This window comes from Saimiri boliviensis, chromosome 5, assembly GCF_048565385.1.
Source record: "Saimiri boliviensis isolate mSaiBol1 chromosome 5, mSaiBol1.pri, whole genome shotgun sequence".
Classification (NCBI taxonomy): domain Eukaryota; kingdom Metazoa; phylum Chordata; class Mammalia; order Primates; family Cebidae; genus Saimiri; species Saimiri boliviensis.
Window position 1 is genome coordinate 66,718,041 of NC_133453.1, and position 16,108 is coordinate 66,734,148.

A 16,108-nucleotide genomic window follows, 5' to 3' on the forward strand; every position below is an offset into this window, starting at 1 on the left:
GGGTCTTACTCTGTCACCCAGGCTGGAGTACAGTGGCAAGATCATAGCTTGCTGTAACTTCCAGCTCTTGGGCTCAAGCAATCCTCCCCACTCAACCTACCAAGTAGCTGGGACTATAGGTGCTTGCCACTAGGCCCAGCTAATTTTTAAATTTTTGGTAGAGATAGCATCTCCCTTTGTTGCCCAGGCTGGTCTCAAACTCCCGACCTAAAGCAATCCTTCTTCCTCAGCCTCCAAAAGTACTGAGATTACAGGCACAAGCCACTGCACCAGGCCTAGTTTTGGTTTTAAATAAGACTATACTACCTATTTTATATCACAACATTTTTGCTATTCTTATTTTTCTTCTTTGATAGTATCATTCTAAGGAAAAGGGACCTTGGTAATAGGATCCTGAGTCTTCTTCATCCTCAGCCCAAGTAGAGATTTTCAAATTTGGAGTGAGAAGCTACGAGAAGATTAAAGGGGTCGGCATAAAAAAGAAAACATGACTTAGAATCTCCAAGAATGATCTGCAAATTAAAGAGGGTGGAAAGAATTGGGAATAGAAAGAGAAGACTATATGACTGCAGCAGAGGAGAAAGAGTTCCAGATAAGATATATCCAATGAGGACTTGTTAAAATGAAATACCCTTGGGTTCTGTAATGAAACCCCCTTGTCCATGTTTTTTACAAAATATTCAGTAAATACACAGAGTTCAAGAATGCTTTGATTTCAGTGGAGTCAATTTCTTTTCTTTTCTTTTTTTTTGAGACCGAATCTTGCTCTGTCGCTAGGCGCCAGGTTGGAATACAGTTGCGCAATCTTGGCTCACTGCAACCTCCGCCTCCTGGATTCAAGCATTTCTCCTGCCTCAGCCTCCTGAGTAGCTGGGACTACAGGCGTGCGCCACCACACCCAGCTAATTTTTGTGTTTTAGTAGAGACAGGGTTTCACCGTGTTGGCCAGGATGGTCTTGATCTCTTGACCTTGTTATTCTCCCGCCTTGGCCCCCCAAAGTGCTGGGATTACAGGCGTGAGCCACCGCGCCCTGCCAGTGGAGTTAATTTCTAATGAAATAAAGTATAAAGAATATGAAAACACATATGGGCTAATCATATGTATTTTAAAAGATAAATCATTTCAAATACAACTGAAGCTCCTTCTTGTATATGAGTGAATCCCTTCTGTTAATACAAAGAAATGTCATTTCCTGAGTAAAGTCTTCCCGTAACTGACATATGGCGTATATATGATTTATGGGATATTTATGAAGGGATTCATATATATACATATACACTTCTATTTTAAAGATAAAACTTTAGAGAAAAATACTCCAAATCACTTTCCTAAAACCTCACTTACTGTATTTTGTGAAAATTATTCTCATACTTTGGTTCTTGAACTCCTTTCTGTTATTTTTACTTTGTGACAGCAAAAGCCTGAATAATCAGTCCTCTTGGGGACGAGAAGAGAGGCAGACAGTGCAGCCTCATAGCTAACAACATATGCCTTGAAATCAGATATGCTTGGTTTGAGATCCCAACCTCTTCCATAATCTAAGCATGAGACCTCGGGCAAGATATTTCCTTTCTCGCAGTGTTTCCTCATCAGTAAATAGTGAAACTATTTGCTTCTTAGGTATTTAGAATAAAATTCTGTGCATATGTAACTGGCTCATAGAGGGTGTTTAATAAATTCCAGAAGAACTGGCAGACAAAAAGCATCGATTACTGAACCAGTAAATAGCCCAGAAAATTCTCTTCCAAAGTCAACATTCAGAAAACTTTGTACTTAAAACTCTGTGTTCCTTAGTGACTTTGCTTTTCTTCTAATTTAAAAAACAAGTACAAGACTTCCTTTTTTTTTCGCCTAGCAACCATCTCATCGTGCTCAAAAGATTTCCATGCCCCGTGCTACAGACTTTCTTCAGCTGCTGCAAAGATGTTTTTTTTCTGATGCATAAATGAACTCTGCACACTAAGCCTATAATACAACTGAGTATCACAGTTATTCCCATGATCCCCTCCACCTGCAACTGTTTAAATGTTGACTTAATGTTATTCATTTGCTTGTGTTGTTATTGAAAACGAATTCTTAATTAAAATGGCCCAGCATCACCTGGCTCACATAGAGTGCCATAAGCAATAATCCCTAATTTAATGTACACTTTGGCTCATACCTACAATTTAATTTCTGAAACCAGAAATATAAATGGATTTTTATAATAGCTTCTGAGTATTAGGAGGGAGAAGATGAGGGCTGCTAATGAAGAGCTACTTTCTTAGGGGGCATCTCATAACAATGCATAATTGTTTCTAGGTGAAATAGACTGAGCATGTAAATGAACACCCAGGTTAGGCTAAAATCTAATTTCTGGCGTTATCTATGTCTGCATGACTTGTGTTATATTTTGGCTTAGTTTCTGGTCTACTCTTTCACATATGAACATTTTATCTGTTGTTAAGAAGCATGAGTCTTTTATTCTATTTTCACTTCTCCTCTCTTTTATTCAGTAATGTGAAATGTTTTCTATTCTGCCACAAATAACTTTTCAGTTGTGCCTATATAAGAATGTGGTATCTTGGTACAATTATTGCAGCAAAAACTTCGCAAAATTGGCTTAACCCAAGTTCGGAATACAAAGGACAGGCATCTGACGGAACTCTTAAACTGCCCCTCTAGCCCAGGTCAATTTCAGTGACTTAAAGCCACCATATGGCCGGGCGACATGGCATGTCTGTAATCCCAGCACTTTGGAAGGCTTAGGAGGGTGGATCACAAGTTTGGGAGATGGAGACCATCCTGGCCAATATGATAAAACCATGTCTCTACTGAAAAAAATACAAAAATTAGCCTGGTGTGGTGGTATGTGCCTGAAATCTCAGCTACTCAGAGGCTGAGACAGGAGAATCACTTGAACCCGGGAGGCAGAGATTGCAGAGAGCCGAGATTGTGCCACCGCACTTCAGCCTAGGCAAAAGAGCAAGACTCAGTCTCAAAAAAAAAAAAAAAAAAAAAAAAGCCGTCTTATAACTTTCTCTCCTTTTCCATCCTTTTATAATTCACTTGGCTGAAGACTCTCAGGCATCCTTGAATGTTCTAAAGTACCCCTGTCTGTGGCCTCTCATTATAGCATAGAGACAGGAAAGGCACTAATCTTTCTTGAGCACTAAGCACTCAGTATACTAGACACTTTCTACACGTGCACTCATTTAGGATTCCCCCAGCCTTTTTGAGTTAGGTTATTGTCATTCCCCTTGGCAGATGTAGAAAATGAGGCTTAAAGAGGTAAAATACCAAAGTTCACAGCTGAGGGCTATCACATTACGACCGTGTAAGCTGCAGCACTCACCAGGCAAAGCCTGGTTGGGGTGGTTGAAGCCTGCCTCTCTGTGAGGTAGTGCCAGTGGAGAGAAGGGTTGACTCTTGCCTGATACACACAAAGTTGCTGTGTATACTGGAGGTGGCCCTGATAAAGTCAAACCCAGGTCTGCCTGATCTTCAAGGTGGTTATCTTTCTGCTAGTCCTGCTGCTTCCCCAGGAGCTACTAGAGTCACCCTGGAGAAGCACCTGAAACAGCTGGCTGCACCAGGCCAGAAAAACTCTCCCCAAACAAGAGCAGTGGACCTTCCAGCCACTCCTACTATGTGCTACCCTCACTCTAGTAGATGGTTTGTGAAAATAGCAACAGACTATTTCCCCTCATTATATCCACAGCTTTGACGATAGGACTTTGTAACGCCAGACAGCAAGAGACAGAATTCTTTCTCCACTCTTTGACTCTTGTCTCTCCTCTTGACCATTTTGGTCAGCAAAGTGCCACAGAAGTGGTAGTGTCCTCTTGGGGCACCAGTTCTGAGCCTGGGCCTCCAGAGCTCTTGCTTATCCTCTTGATTCCTGGAAACCCCTCCCCGCCAGCAAGTGATGAAACCCAGGATAGCTGCTTGGAAAGTCAGAGGCTATGTAGAACAGAGACAAACCATTCCTTCTGAGACCATCCTAGACCAGCTGACCACAGACGCGTGCCTGAGTCCTGCCCTGATCTGCTCAGTCTGGCTCAGACGGCGAAACTGTCCAGTTAACCCATCAACTCGTGGTTCATGGTTGTTGATTCAAAGGTTGTTTTAAGTCACTACATTTTGGAATGGTTTATTATACGGTGTGACGGTTAATTTTGTCAAGTTGGAGGGTGTTTTTAGATGAGATTAACATTTAAACTGGTGAGCTGTGGGTAAAGCAGACTGTGCTCCATAATGTAGATGGGCCTCATCTAATCCATTAAAGGCACTAAATAGAACAAAATGACTGGCCTCCACTGGCAGGAGGAAATACTCCAGCAGACTGCCTTTGGACTTGATCTGTACCACCAGCCTTCCTGGGTCTCCACGTGCAGGCCTCCAGACTGGCTTTCCCAGGTCCCCAGACCGCCAGTCCACACTGTGCATGTTGGACTTGCCAGTTTACATAATCATGTAGGCCAATCCCTTATAATAAATCTCCCTGAAACTCATTCTATTGGTTCTATTTCTCTAGATAACCCCGACTAATACCCACAGCAGTTGATAAACTTGCTGATACGGCTGAACCTCTTTCTTTAGTTACCACAGCTTGGCTAGTGCAGAGCATGTCTCCCAAGAGCTTCTGTGTTTCCTTACCTTGAGCCCTTCTCCCTGCTGGGGAGATGGAATCATCAGTCTGTCCCTCTCTCCTAAAATATCAGGACTCCTGCCTGAAGTCATCCATTCTTCTCCATTCCTACCAGGTCCTTGATGTTATCACCTGGAGACTGTTGCCACCTGTCTCTGGCTAAGGAAATAGATGGAGACCTCATGCAGCTTTTCTAGCCCTCTTTTTGTCTCAGGTGCTGCAAAAACCTGCTCTGAAGAGATCGATACCAACTTTTGCTCTCATTTTTCTCTTGTACTGGTCCTCCTATTGTAGAATTCCACTTTTTCTGAGTTTGCTCTGGCTGGGAAGAGTCAGAACCTTCCCAGAGGAAGATGAGGGAAGGAGACTGGGATGGAATCAGGCAGCTCTTACACGCCCTGGCTCTAGGCTATCTTTCTTCCTCGAATCTGGAGGGACATGTCAGAGCCCATGAGCCCATCGTGCCTTGTGCTTACTTCCCTGTAGAGCAGGGCTTTGGCCCCAATCTTTGTAAGTTTGAATTGTCCCAGGAACAAAGCTCCTGGCTTTCTGTCGCAGCATCCTTGACTTTCCCCAGCTGCCTGACAAGCACATGCAAGGGAGCCTGAGCAAAGTGGCCACATTTCCCATTCCCATGCCCTTATTCTCTGGGGGTTAGAAACCTTCCCTTCACTCCTCCTGTCCTGCAGTGTCATACCACAGGCAGCAGGAGTGTGGTGCATCAACCCACAGGGCAGCAAGGATGAACAGAGCTTCTGGGACTATGATTGTCTTGGAGACGGTCCTGCCTTGACTGAGCGGATACTGGCAAATGAAGCCTCCATGCTCCTTGCTTGGATACCCACATGCTGAGCCCTGGGTCTTTTAGCCACGCTCAGCAGCTCTGCCATACATTGGCAGCTTCAGTCTCCAGGGAGATGACGCAGGTAATTATGAACTATGTCCAATGTGGCCCATCAAATGGTACAGCCACTGTGGAAGTCAGCATGGCAGTTCCCCCACAAAATTAAGCAGAATTGCTGTATGATTCAGCAATCCTACTTCTTTTTTTTTTTTTAAATACATGTATTTTCAGCAATCCTACTTCTTAGTATATATCCCAAAGAACTGAAAAGTTGGGACTTGAACAGATATGTGTATACCATGTTCATAAAGCAGCATTATTCACAATAGCCAAAAGGTGCAAACAAACCAAACATCTAGCAATGAATGAATGGATAAACAAAATGTAGAATAGGCATAAAATGGAATTCTATTCAGCCTTAAAAAGGAAGGAAATTATGGTACATGCTACAATTTGGATGAATCTTGAAAACATTATTCTAAGTGAAACAACTCAGACACAAAAGGACAACTATTGTATAATTCCACCTATATAAAGTCCTGAAAATAGGCAAATTCATAGAGATAAAATAATAATGGTTATCAAGGGCTAGAGGGAAGGAAAAATGGGGAGTTCTGTTTGATGGGCACAGAATTTGTTTAGAATGTTGAAAGGTCTTGGAGACAGCTAGTGGCAATGGCTACACAAGGTGAATGTACTAAATGCCACCAAATTATTTGTTCAAAAAGGCTTTACAAGGTAAATTTCATGTTATGTATAGTTACCAAAATAAAAAATTTAAAAGTGGCCTGGAGTGGACTTAGGAGAAGGCATGGTGTTTGTATGGGTGTCTAGGTCCACCACTGCTTTTTAGTGTTTGCATTCTCCACAGCTCCCTCTGCTCTACCTTTAAGCCTGCATAATAAAGTAATTAAGGAATTAGGGAGGGTGCTTACCATGTGTCCTGGGCAGTGTGGCACACAGAAAGCAGTGGCCCTGTCATTCAAGGGCTCACCATTGGAAATGCAACCTGTTGCCTCAAGCTCTTCAATGACTTCCCTCTGCTCTTAAGTTCAAAAGATGGAGCTCCTCAAAGATCTGCATAGGCCTTGCATGCTCTGAGCCCTTCTTAGTTCTCCAGCACATCTGGAAATGCTGCCTCCTTCGATATCCATTGGCCACAGTGAGCTTGCGGTCCCTCACTGCCAATGCTACTTCCTGCTTAGAACACATTTTCCGCCTCTCTGCTTAGCCAGCACTCACATCCTTCAGAGCTTAGCTCAACTGTCACTTCCACAGGGAACATTATTTCCTGCCTCTGATCAGGTTAAATCCCCTTATTATGTGCTCTTGCAATACCATATCCTTCCTTGGAAGCATTTTGATATTTATTTGTTCTTATCATTACTCGATTAACCTCTGTCTCCACCACTGAAGGATAAGCCCCAGGAGAACAAGGGCCTTCTCTAGTTGTCCTCACCATTGAATTCTTTGTCCACAGAAGGCCTGGCACTCAGTAAGCACTTCAATCATTATTTGCTATGAATGAAAATGAATGAATGAATGAATGAACAGAAAAGTGACTAACAATACCTAAATTAAAGGCTTTCTTCCAGTTTAAAAGTATGGAATCAAGTAACGGTTCATCTAATACCACAGTTTCAACATAGGACAGATTAAGATTACTCTAAAAAGCAAGGGATGTAATCCATTCTAGATTGACAGTAAAAGAAAAGCTATTCAACGTAAGGGTTCATTTTACTGCACTGTATATTCCAGGCTGACTTTTTAAAATTATTATTCGAAGCACAATTTGAGACTAGAATGACACTTCATTTAATTTTCTCACACTGGTAGTCATTGATCTGCATTATGTCTTCAGAGGAAATGCCACTGAATTCAGGGGAAGTATATTTAATCTGCATGGTATTCAAAAACTGCTGGAAAAGCTTAGCTCCTGTACCCTATGCCAGTGGCCTTGCTAAGCAGGTATGCTAGATGCTCAAATGTATAATTTTCTACAGGCACTTTTGGTAAAAACATTCTTCTTTTTCATATCTTCCGCAAACCTCATTATCCTTCTTGTGACCCTCTAGGCATCTCATTTGCTTTTGGCTTGTTTGCAAGTTTTAAAATATGAACTGCATCTCCTGCCTCAGGAAGGGTTGCTTGGCTACTACTCTACATTTTTAGAGTGTGAATTCTATTATTTTACCACTGCTACCTTGAAAAATGAAGTTTAATGCATTTTCACAGAAGCTAGAAATAACTAACAATTTCTTATTTTCATGAAGTACAGGAAGTTATTCTCACTTGGAAGAACAAGGGGAACATCCTAGGGGAATATGTATTAATTTTGAATAACGTTGAAACTCTATTAAAGTAAGATCATAAGTTTACAGTCACCACGGAATTAGGGGAAAGTGCTGTTGTATATAAGACACTAGCTTTCAGTAAGGTAGGAATAAAGACAAACAAAACAAGACCAAGGCTGCCCCAGGAATGGGCTCCCAGCTTCATTTATCATCTTTGTAAATTATCTAGAAAAGAAACTATAAAGGATATATAAAGGAAGACGTATAAAGGTGAAAGCTTTGCAGCTGACATTGAGGTCTACCAGATAGTGAAATACTTAATAATAATGTTTTCAAGAAAATGTACTCAGTGACCTTCTATTATTGTCTAGTAAAGCCCAGGCATTGCGCTTGCCTCCAGTGGCAGGTGTAATATCACATAAAACACCACCTCTGGTTCTGGGGACCTTGAAATTTTACATAAATGAACACAGAGAGGCATTTGCCTGCTTTGACATTTCTCAAAGTGGACTTTAATTGTGGGATGTTAAAAGAGATTACAATAGGACTTCGCAGAGCCGTGAATGTGTTAGTGAATACTGGGAATCATTTCTATGAATGGAGTGGATTACACAGTGGTCCCCACCTTTATTTGAAGACAGCATCTTGGTTTTGTTTTTGGCTTTGCATTTGTGTGTTTGTTTTTGTAGGGACAGCATGTGAGCTTGTGAGACTAGTATAGCCTGGAACATGCTCTGGAAAATGCTGACTTATTAAAAAAAAATAGAGGCATGTTTGGAATTTCAAGAATTTTGGTTATCTCTTCATCAAGTATTTACTGAGTACTTAAATCGCTGAGAAATGGCATGAGGCCCGACAACAGGGAGCTCTAAACCCCAGTACCCTTTCAGAGCAGCAATGATCCTAACTGCTGAGAAGTGAAAACAACAGACAAATGTCTGTCAACTGATAAATGGATAAGCAAAATGTGGTATATTCATAGAATGGAATATTGCATGGCCATACAAATAAATGAAGTACTGGTACGAGCTATAATATGGTCAGCCTTGAAAACATTATGCAAAGTAAAAGAAACCAGACACAAAAGGACTCATACTGTATGATTCCACTCATATGAAAAATCCTGAGTAAATGTATAGACAAAGAAAGCAGATTCGTGGTTGCCAGAGGTTGAAGGGGGAGGAGAATGAGGAGTGACTGTTAACGAGTTCAGAGTCTCTTTTAGGGATGAGGAAAATGTTCTGAAGTTAGATACTGATGATGGTTATACAACTTTGTAAATATACTGAAAATCACTAGATTGTGTACTTTAAAAGAATGCATTTTACAGTATGTGAATTTTATGTCATTTAAAAAATCTAATACCCCACCATATCAAATGGTTATCCCTCTCCTATGTTAGGAATTGAGAAGAACACAATCATTTCTTGTCAACAATTATATTTAGTGAAGATACTAGATGTTATTTACAGAAGATATACATACATACAATTCCTATACATTAAATTTAGTCTAATTGTGAAAACAGGAAAAAATGTACTTCAAAATTACATACTAAATAAAATAAATAAAAAGTAATTATTTGGCACAATATCTATTAGGTAGGAAATAAATAACTCTATACCATTGATTGAATGAACTATTTACAATCTATTTGAAAGTGCAAAACAATTGCTGAAAATTAAGATATTCGTTAACGACATTTAAGTCCAGAAAATATTTTTTCATCAGGTACAATAAATTTGTAGCCAATAGTAAAGGTTTTTAATGCCCAGGAAAAGATTTCAATTTTGAAAAAGGTTTTGTGCATATTGTGCTCTTCTGAAATGTTATTTTTTACTTTAACGCTGGCAAATTTAAGAACCTTGGCATTTCTTAGTGGAATTCTTATGTATATAATCCTGATTTGTAAATTTTAAAAAGTTACATTGTAAACATAAATATTACTCTATATATCATTCAGAAATTACAGACCAGTCCTCCCTAAATTACATAAACAGCCATAATGTTTTAGAAAAATGTGGTCAGGTTCTATTCCTTCAGAGGTAAGACTATGAAGATGGAAGAATACAACCTATAATTTGGACTTCGATAGATTCCTCAGCACCTTCCCCAATCACATGCTCCAAATCAAGATGCTGAGTTAAAATTTTATCCAAATCTATCCCATCGGTAGCACATCTCATCCCATACACACTCTTAGGAAAAATGTCAGGGGCTTGCTAGTTCTCTTGACAAGGGTATTTCTACCAAACTCTTCACGTGGGCCTTATTCAATACTTCAGCAAAGAAGATGGCGCAAGTGGAAATGAAAGAGGGTAACCACAAACTGGGGATTCCTAAGCTAGAGTGTGTAAGCTTTATGCAAGTCAAATAATTCCTTCTCTTGCCAGGTAGCTGGGAGGCTGAATGCAGCCCTGAGGGGTCTCAGGATGTGTTTTTGCTTGTTTTGTAGGATTCTCTAGTGGCAATACAGTCAGTAGTAGCATAAATGGTATTTTTGAAAGATTGAGGACTGGAGACAAACTGTTGCCCTGGGCATTTGAAATGTCTATGGTCGCCGAGGCTCTAATCTGTGTGACATCTGGGATAAAGTTCTCTGGTTGTCAATCACATTTAATTGGCGCACATAACTCCGGACATCCTGATGGTTCTTATTAGCTTGAGCTGCATCAGGATCTGTTGAAAGAGGAAGGGGCAGAATTGGCATTGCGTAGTATAAGCATATAAGACACAGCCTTATTTCTCCAATTATTTATTACATTTATCATAGGTTCCTGGGTTCCCTCAAGACCTTTCAACACACCACAGTCATTGAAATGTTTCTACTTGGTTGTTCCATCTCCTCCTTCCTACCCTCCAATTTTCTTTTCTTCCCTGGAATCACCTCTTTTGATCATTTTCCTTTGCATTGCAGGTTGTTAAAAAAAAATGGCACCAAATTAAAAGGGAAGCATCTGTCTGATAGCCCCCGGTTACAGATTAAAATTATTTCCCTTTCCAGAGGTCTCTGTGTCTCACACTCTGTGTCTCTGCTTCCTTTGATCCAGATGAAGACTAATGTCAAGAGACACAGTTTCCATTAGCCCTTCACAAAAGCACTTAACATCTGGGCCAAACTGAAGCAAGCCAGTGAGACCAGAGTACAGTATACAGCAGTACTACAGATTGTATGTTCTTAGACTGTCCATATTCAGGGAAAAAACCCAACTCACAGGTTGAAGTTGGGACTTTTGCTAGACCTTTGATTCTTTGATGCTATTTGCTCTGCACACGCAGCTACCATTCTATTCTGATGCACACCCCAAGCATGTGAGCAACTGAGGTTAAGTGGTTTCATGAAGATCAGGGCTGAAGGATTAGCCAATGCACTCAGCCCTCGCAGGGAACGTACAGGAATGAGGAAAGGCAGACTGGAAGGTGGTGAACTGGAAACACACGTCCCTCCAGAAACAATGACCTGGCTGCTGCATGTTGCTGCCACGGGGGAATCTGTGCCTAGAGCTGCCAGATCTTGCTTTTTTTTTTTTTTTTTTTTTTTTTGAGATGGAGTCTTGCTCTGTTACCAGGCTGGAGTGCAGTGGCATGATGTCATCTCACTGCAACCTCTGCCTCCAGGGCTCAAGCAATTCTCCTGCCTCAGCCTCCCGAGTAGCTGGGATTACAGGCATGCACCACCATGCCCAGCTATTTTTTTTTTTTTTTAAGGAAATGGGAAATCTGGATTTCTTCTTTGTGAATTTTCCCAATTTTAAAAGGGTGACATTATTTCAAAATAAAAGGGAAAAAATGCTCTCTTTAGACCCAACACCTCTGTGGGCCACCTCCATTTCATGCATCACCGGGTAGGGCCTCTGGTCTGTGAAGATACCTGGAATGGCAGAGCCAGACCCTGGCCCAACTGGGGTTCTTCCCCCACAGTACACTGCTTGGTGTAGTCTGGTTGCCCCTGCTAGATCCACACACCACTCCCAAAGACAATTGGAATGCCATCTGCACTACGGGTGAAGGGGAGTGTTGCAGGTCTGAACGCAGAAAAGCAGAGAGAAGGCACAAACGGCCCTGCCCCCTGTGAGAAGAAACTCATCAGTATAATTATCACATATAAATAATAGCACAGCGAACTGCAGAACACATTGTGTTTCATCTCCTCAGCTTCTCACTGGCAGTGTACTCGACGTGTACAATACACTGTAATTACATTGTACACATTCCCACAGTGTTTGTGAATCTATTCCTATAGCTTTATCTATAGATTGTTGACTTCAGAGCTGAGCAGCTGTTGTTTACCAGCAGTTCCTGATAACTTCAACAAATGCAGTGGAGTTTTTCTTTTTAAATAAATTTTTCCCTCGGCTTCTCCAGAAGACATAGAAGAATGCAGGATTTACTTCCAAAGTAAACAAGTACATTATTTTGTGGTTCTTGAACCTCACTGAAAACCTTCTTAAGGCTATAAACCCCCTCAGGCACACAAGATTTGGCATATAATTTCAGGGTCCCCTTTTGTCCCCACTGCTGAAAGTCCATGGATTTGGGATTGTAAACTCCTGGTGTAACTGGTGCCACTTAGCTATTCTTGCTTTCACTTGTTCAACTGCTTTATAATCAATCACATCTTTAAACACAAAGTAAATTAACAGGTGAAAATATATGAGCCTCTTTAATTCTGGCAGAATCTATATAGGAATAGTTGACGATATGCAAGATTATTCTCATTTTGGAAGTCAGAGAAGGCACAATCATTTGACAAATGAGTTGCTTCCCAAATCAAGATTATTTTTCCTCCCTATTCATTTTAAAAAATGAACATTTAGTAGTTCTCATGTCCCATGTTAGCAAACCTGGCTGTGAGCCAGTCCTGTACTAGGAAGAGCAAACAGCTCTGACTAATAAAACAAGAACATCTTAGCCTTTTAGCACGGGGTTTATTGGAGGAGATGATACTGGTAGCCTCGGATTCCTGTCTATGTCATATTATCATGTTGGGTTAATGAGCAAATTTTTCAAGTGACTCATACAATGAGCTTAGCAAAAACCTTTAGTGTTCACCTCCTCATTTCCAGACCAGATGGAGGAAGCCAAAGCTCCACCCCCACCACCAAAGTCCCAGCCCGGAAGAAACAGTAGCACTGGTCTGGCATGACCATCTGGTGCTGTGATGCAACCTAACTCCCGATAGACTAAAATTGTTATTTATTATTAGTAATCTTTTTATATTAAAGTGTTATACCAGTTCTTGTGATATATGTTCAGATTTTAAAAGAGCACCTCAAATTCTTGTGGGAATACTAGAAATACAATCTGAAATCCTGTCATGGGACCTTTTACAAATGTGCTATAAACATCAATGCGTTCTTGCAACACCCTGAAAGACAATAAATATTATCTTTCCTAGTTTATAAACGACTGAACTGAGTCATCAAGCGTTGATGTGAGTTTCTCAACATGAAGCAATGAGTCATAAGGAGAGTTGGTTTGAGGCAGGATTTGTTGGCAGTCGTGCTTGAGCTGTCTCCAGCCACACTGGATAGAGCAAATTAATTCTCTTTAAATTCATTCACAAAATAATATTCCTATGGTTATTGTCTAGCTTCACAACAATGTAAACATTTTCTAGTTTTACAACAGCCAAAAAAAATCTTTAAACTCAAGGCCCCGTGAATTTGGAATTCATGGTCCAAAGTGCTTCTGACACGGTCAGATAGTGCCAGGCTCCTAGGGTGTCTCAACGGCCTCATTAAGAAGACCTTAATCACCAACATCTACAGTGTAAGAGGTGGCAGCATTTGACTTACTGAAGGGTTGGCTCCTGTAGTATCTCACTGTTCTGGCTGTATTTGCAATCATGCGCTAAAAGGGAGGTAGAAAAAAGAAAGAAATTCAAGTAAGTATAGAGTACAATCCAGAAAGGAAAACAACTCATTATTGATTTCTGCAATACTTGGTACCATGAGAAATGACACTTTCTGTTGACTATCTGAAGGCAACTAGCCGATGTATAACTTGTTTAATTATTTCAAAGGGGTACCCACACGCATAAAAAGCATTTTCAGGTAAGGAATATTAATGGCATAACTCTCATAATTGTTGGCACATTCCCCATGATGTAAAAAGCATCGACTATGTCTGAGCCCATACATTAATGCTCAGGAATAGTTTTCGCCATCCTTTCTTGTGGTAGCCATGAATTTGTGAGAGAATTTGTAACTATCCTAGATTTGGAGAAGGGTTAGCTTGCTAAGTTGCTACCAGTAAATAAGCCTCACTAATGAGGTGAACAGCAAGTCAAAATATTCTACCTTTACATTTTTGCTACACACTCCATATTACTGACCTCTCTAGTCTTCCAGCAGAAGTTTGTATTTTAATGTTAATCTTAATCATTTGATTCCCTCCTTCCCTCCTTTCTTATTCCTTTCTAATTATAACACTAAAACATACACATTTATGAAATTCAGAAAATGTTAAGAGCAAAGCAAAAATCACTTAGAATATTACTTCACAGAGTAATCTTGTTAAGATTTTGTTATATAGCCTTCTTATAATTTAAGGAAATATAAAAACATATTTTTCAAAAAATTTGAATTCGGATAGTACATACATATTTTATTTTGATTTGAAAATTTGCACATTGCATTGTGACTATTTTCCATGCTATCTGCATCTTAAAACATTCAAAAAATAAGCATGTATTCAACCAAATGGACAGATTTTAATTTATTTGACTTTTTACAATTTTGTCACTAAATGATCATCTTAATTTATTTGTAAAGTTTTGGTTGCCATAAAGACTTAAAAGGGAATCTTTTGTGCTGAGCTCAATTAAAAATGAAAGAAAAGAGAAAAGAAAATTAACAGAAAGAGACTCCTATCTCCTGGGGAAAAACACTGATGAGACCTACACTCCATTTCTTAGCCAGAATGTCATGGTATTTGAACGGTAGCTGGTACTCCTGGTCACTATGTATGTTTCAGGACACCTTACTGCTTAGGCTCTAAAGGGGGTCCCATAGAAATAATGGATTAATTACAACACTAGCAGAAAATTGGTAAGGCTCCACCACGGAAAAGAGACTCCCCGATCTCTGAGCAGCTATGTAATTTCAGTCATCCCTTTCTTCTCTCATGGACCCTTGGCTTGCCAAAGGATACAAAAATGACTTTGAGAAAGCTTGCATAGCATAAAAAAGTCACAGAAGAGTCAAGGCCTTACAAATACATTATCTGCGAGCATCCTAATACCTCACCGAATACTCCTGCTATGAGGATTCTAGCAAGCCTGAAGTGCCATGTGCCTGCATTGGAGGATTTCTCACACACAAAGAGGCAATCGGAAAAGTTAGAACTTCACTTCATCAAAGATTCTAAAAACTGACATGTCCATCTGTTGATCAGCATGAGAAATATATCACAAATACCTCTAAGAAAATGTAATGTACAATGTATAATTAGTCCCTGATGTACGGAGCCTTGAAATAAATAGTAACTATGATAACTTCCCTGCTAATTTACTTTTAAGTTGTTTTTTCACTTCTCTTAAAGGCTTTGCATCTCAAGGGCACAAGTATATTCCATGTACAATTATTGTAATTCTTCAGATATTGAATGGAGTGTAATTACTGAAAACCCTGGGAAATGCTGCCAGTATGCCCCTCTAAAGAATAATAAAACAATTAGCAGGGGTCAGAAACCTCTTCCTATACCATTTTGTAGGGAGTAATTGTTCTGCTTTTTTAGTTTTGAAAGGTAAAACATTTCATTCTGACTTTGGTTTTATGCTACTCTTTACAGCTATACTCTGAGGCTTCGTAATTTTTATCTCATTATGTAGTTTAAAATGTGAGAACAATTGTTTAAATCAGTAATTTCCAGCCCTGAAGTTCATTTTACCTTTCTAAATCTTTGATTAATTTTAACAATGGTTTTAATTTTGACATATCCTTTTTAATCGTCCTCAAAGATAACTTCAGTTTAACTTTGAAATCCAAATCTGGCTTTACAACGAGGTCCATTCTTTTCCTTTGTGAGGTCCGGATAATAAAGTTTAATGGTGTGAACTCACAGTTATGATGTGTGAGCCTAACTAGCATTGCTGGACAATGCATAGTTACAAATGCTTTCACAAGGCCAAAGAAGGGTTAACTTAATATTTTAACTTCACCTTTTTTGCACCCATTAACACATGTAATATTAAACAGTTACTGACAACTACACCCAGCTACAAGGCACTCTCCTGGGTTGCTAAAAGAGACTTCAGGAGTCACCCCCTTGAACCATCTCCAGAGTGCACAATGCTTTCTGCAGTCTGCCTATAAACAGTGGCTCTTCCACTGCTT

At 39.9% G+C, this 16,108-nt stretch overlaps 1 protein-coding gene across 6 annotated transcripts in view; it reads right to left on the reverse strand.

The window, feature by feature from the left end:
- Window positions 1-9,191: 9,191 nt before the first annotated feature.
- The window catches only part of RAPGEF4 (Rap guanine nucleotide exchange factor 4), a 329,303-nt gene continuing 322,386 nt past the window's right edge, over window positions 9,192-16,108 (reverse strand). For all 6 annotated transcript variants that reach the window (XM_039469846.2, XM_010352028.3, XM_074399463.1 and 3 more), the window contains 2 exons: window positions 13,568-13,622; window positions 9,192-10,448 (listed from right to left, as the gene is read on the reverse strand). In XM_039469846.2, coding sequence (XP_039325780.1) covers window positions 10,321-10,448; window positions 13,568-13,622 — 183 coding nt within the window. In that variant the 3' untranslated portion in view covers window positions 9,192-10,320. The remainder of the gene's footprint in view (window positions 10,449-13,567; window positions 13,623-16,108) is intronic.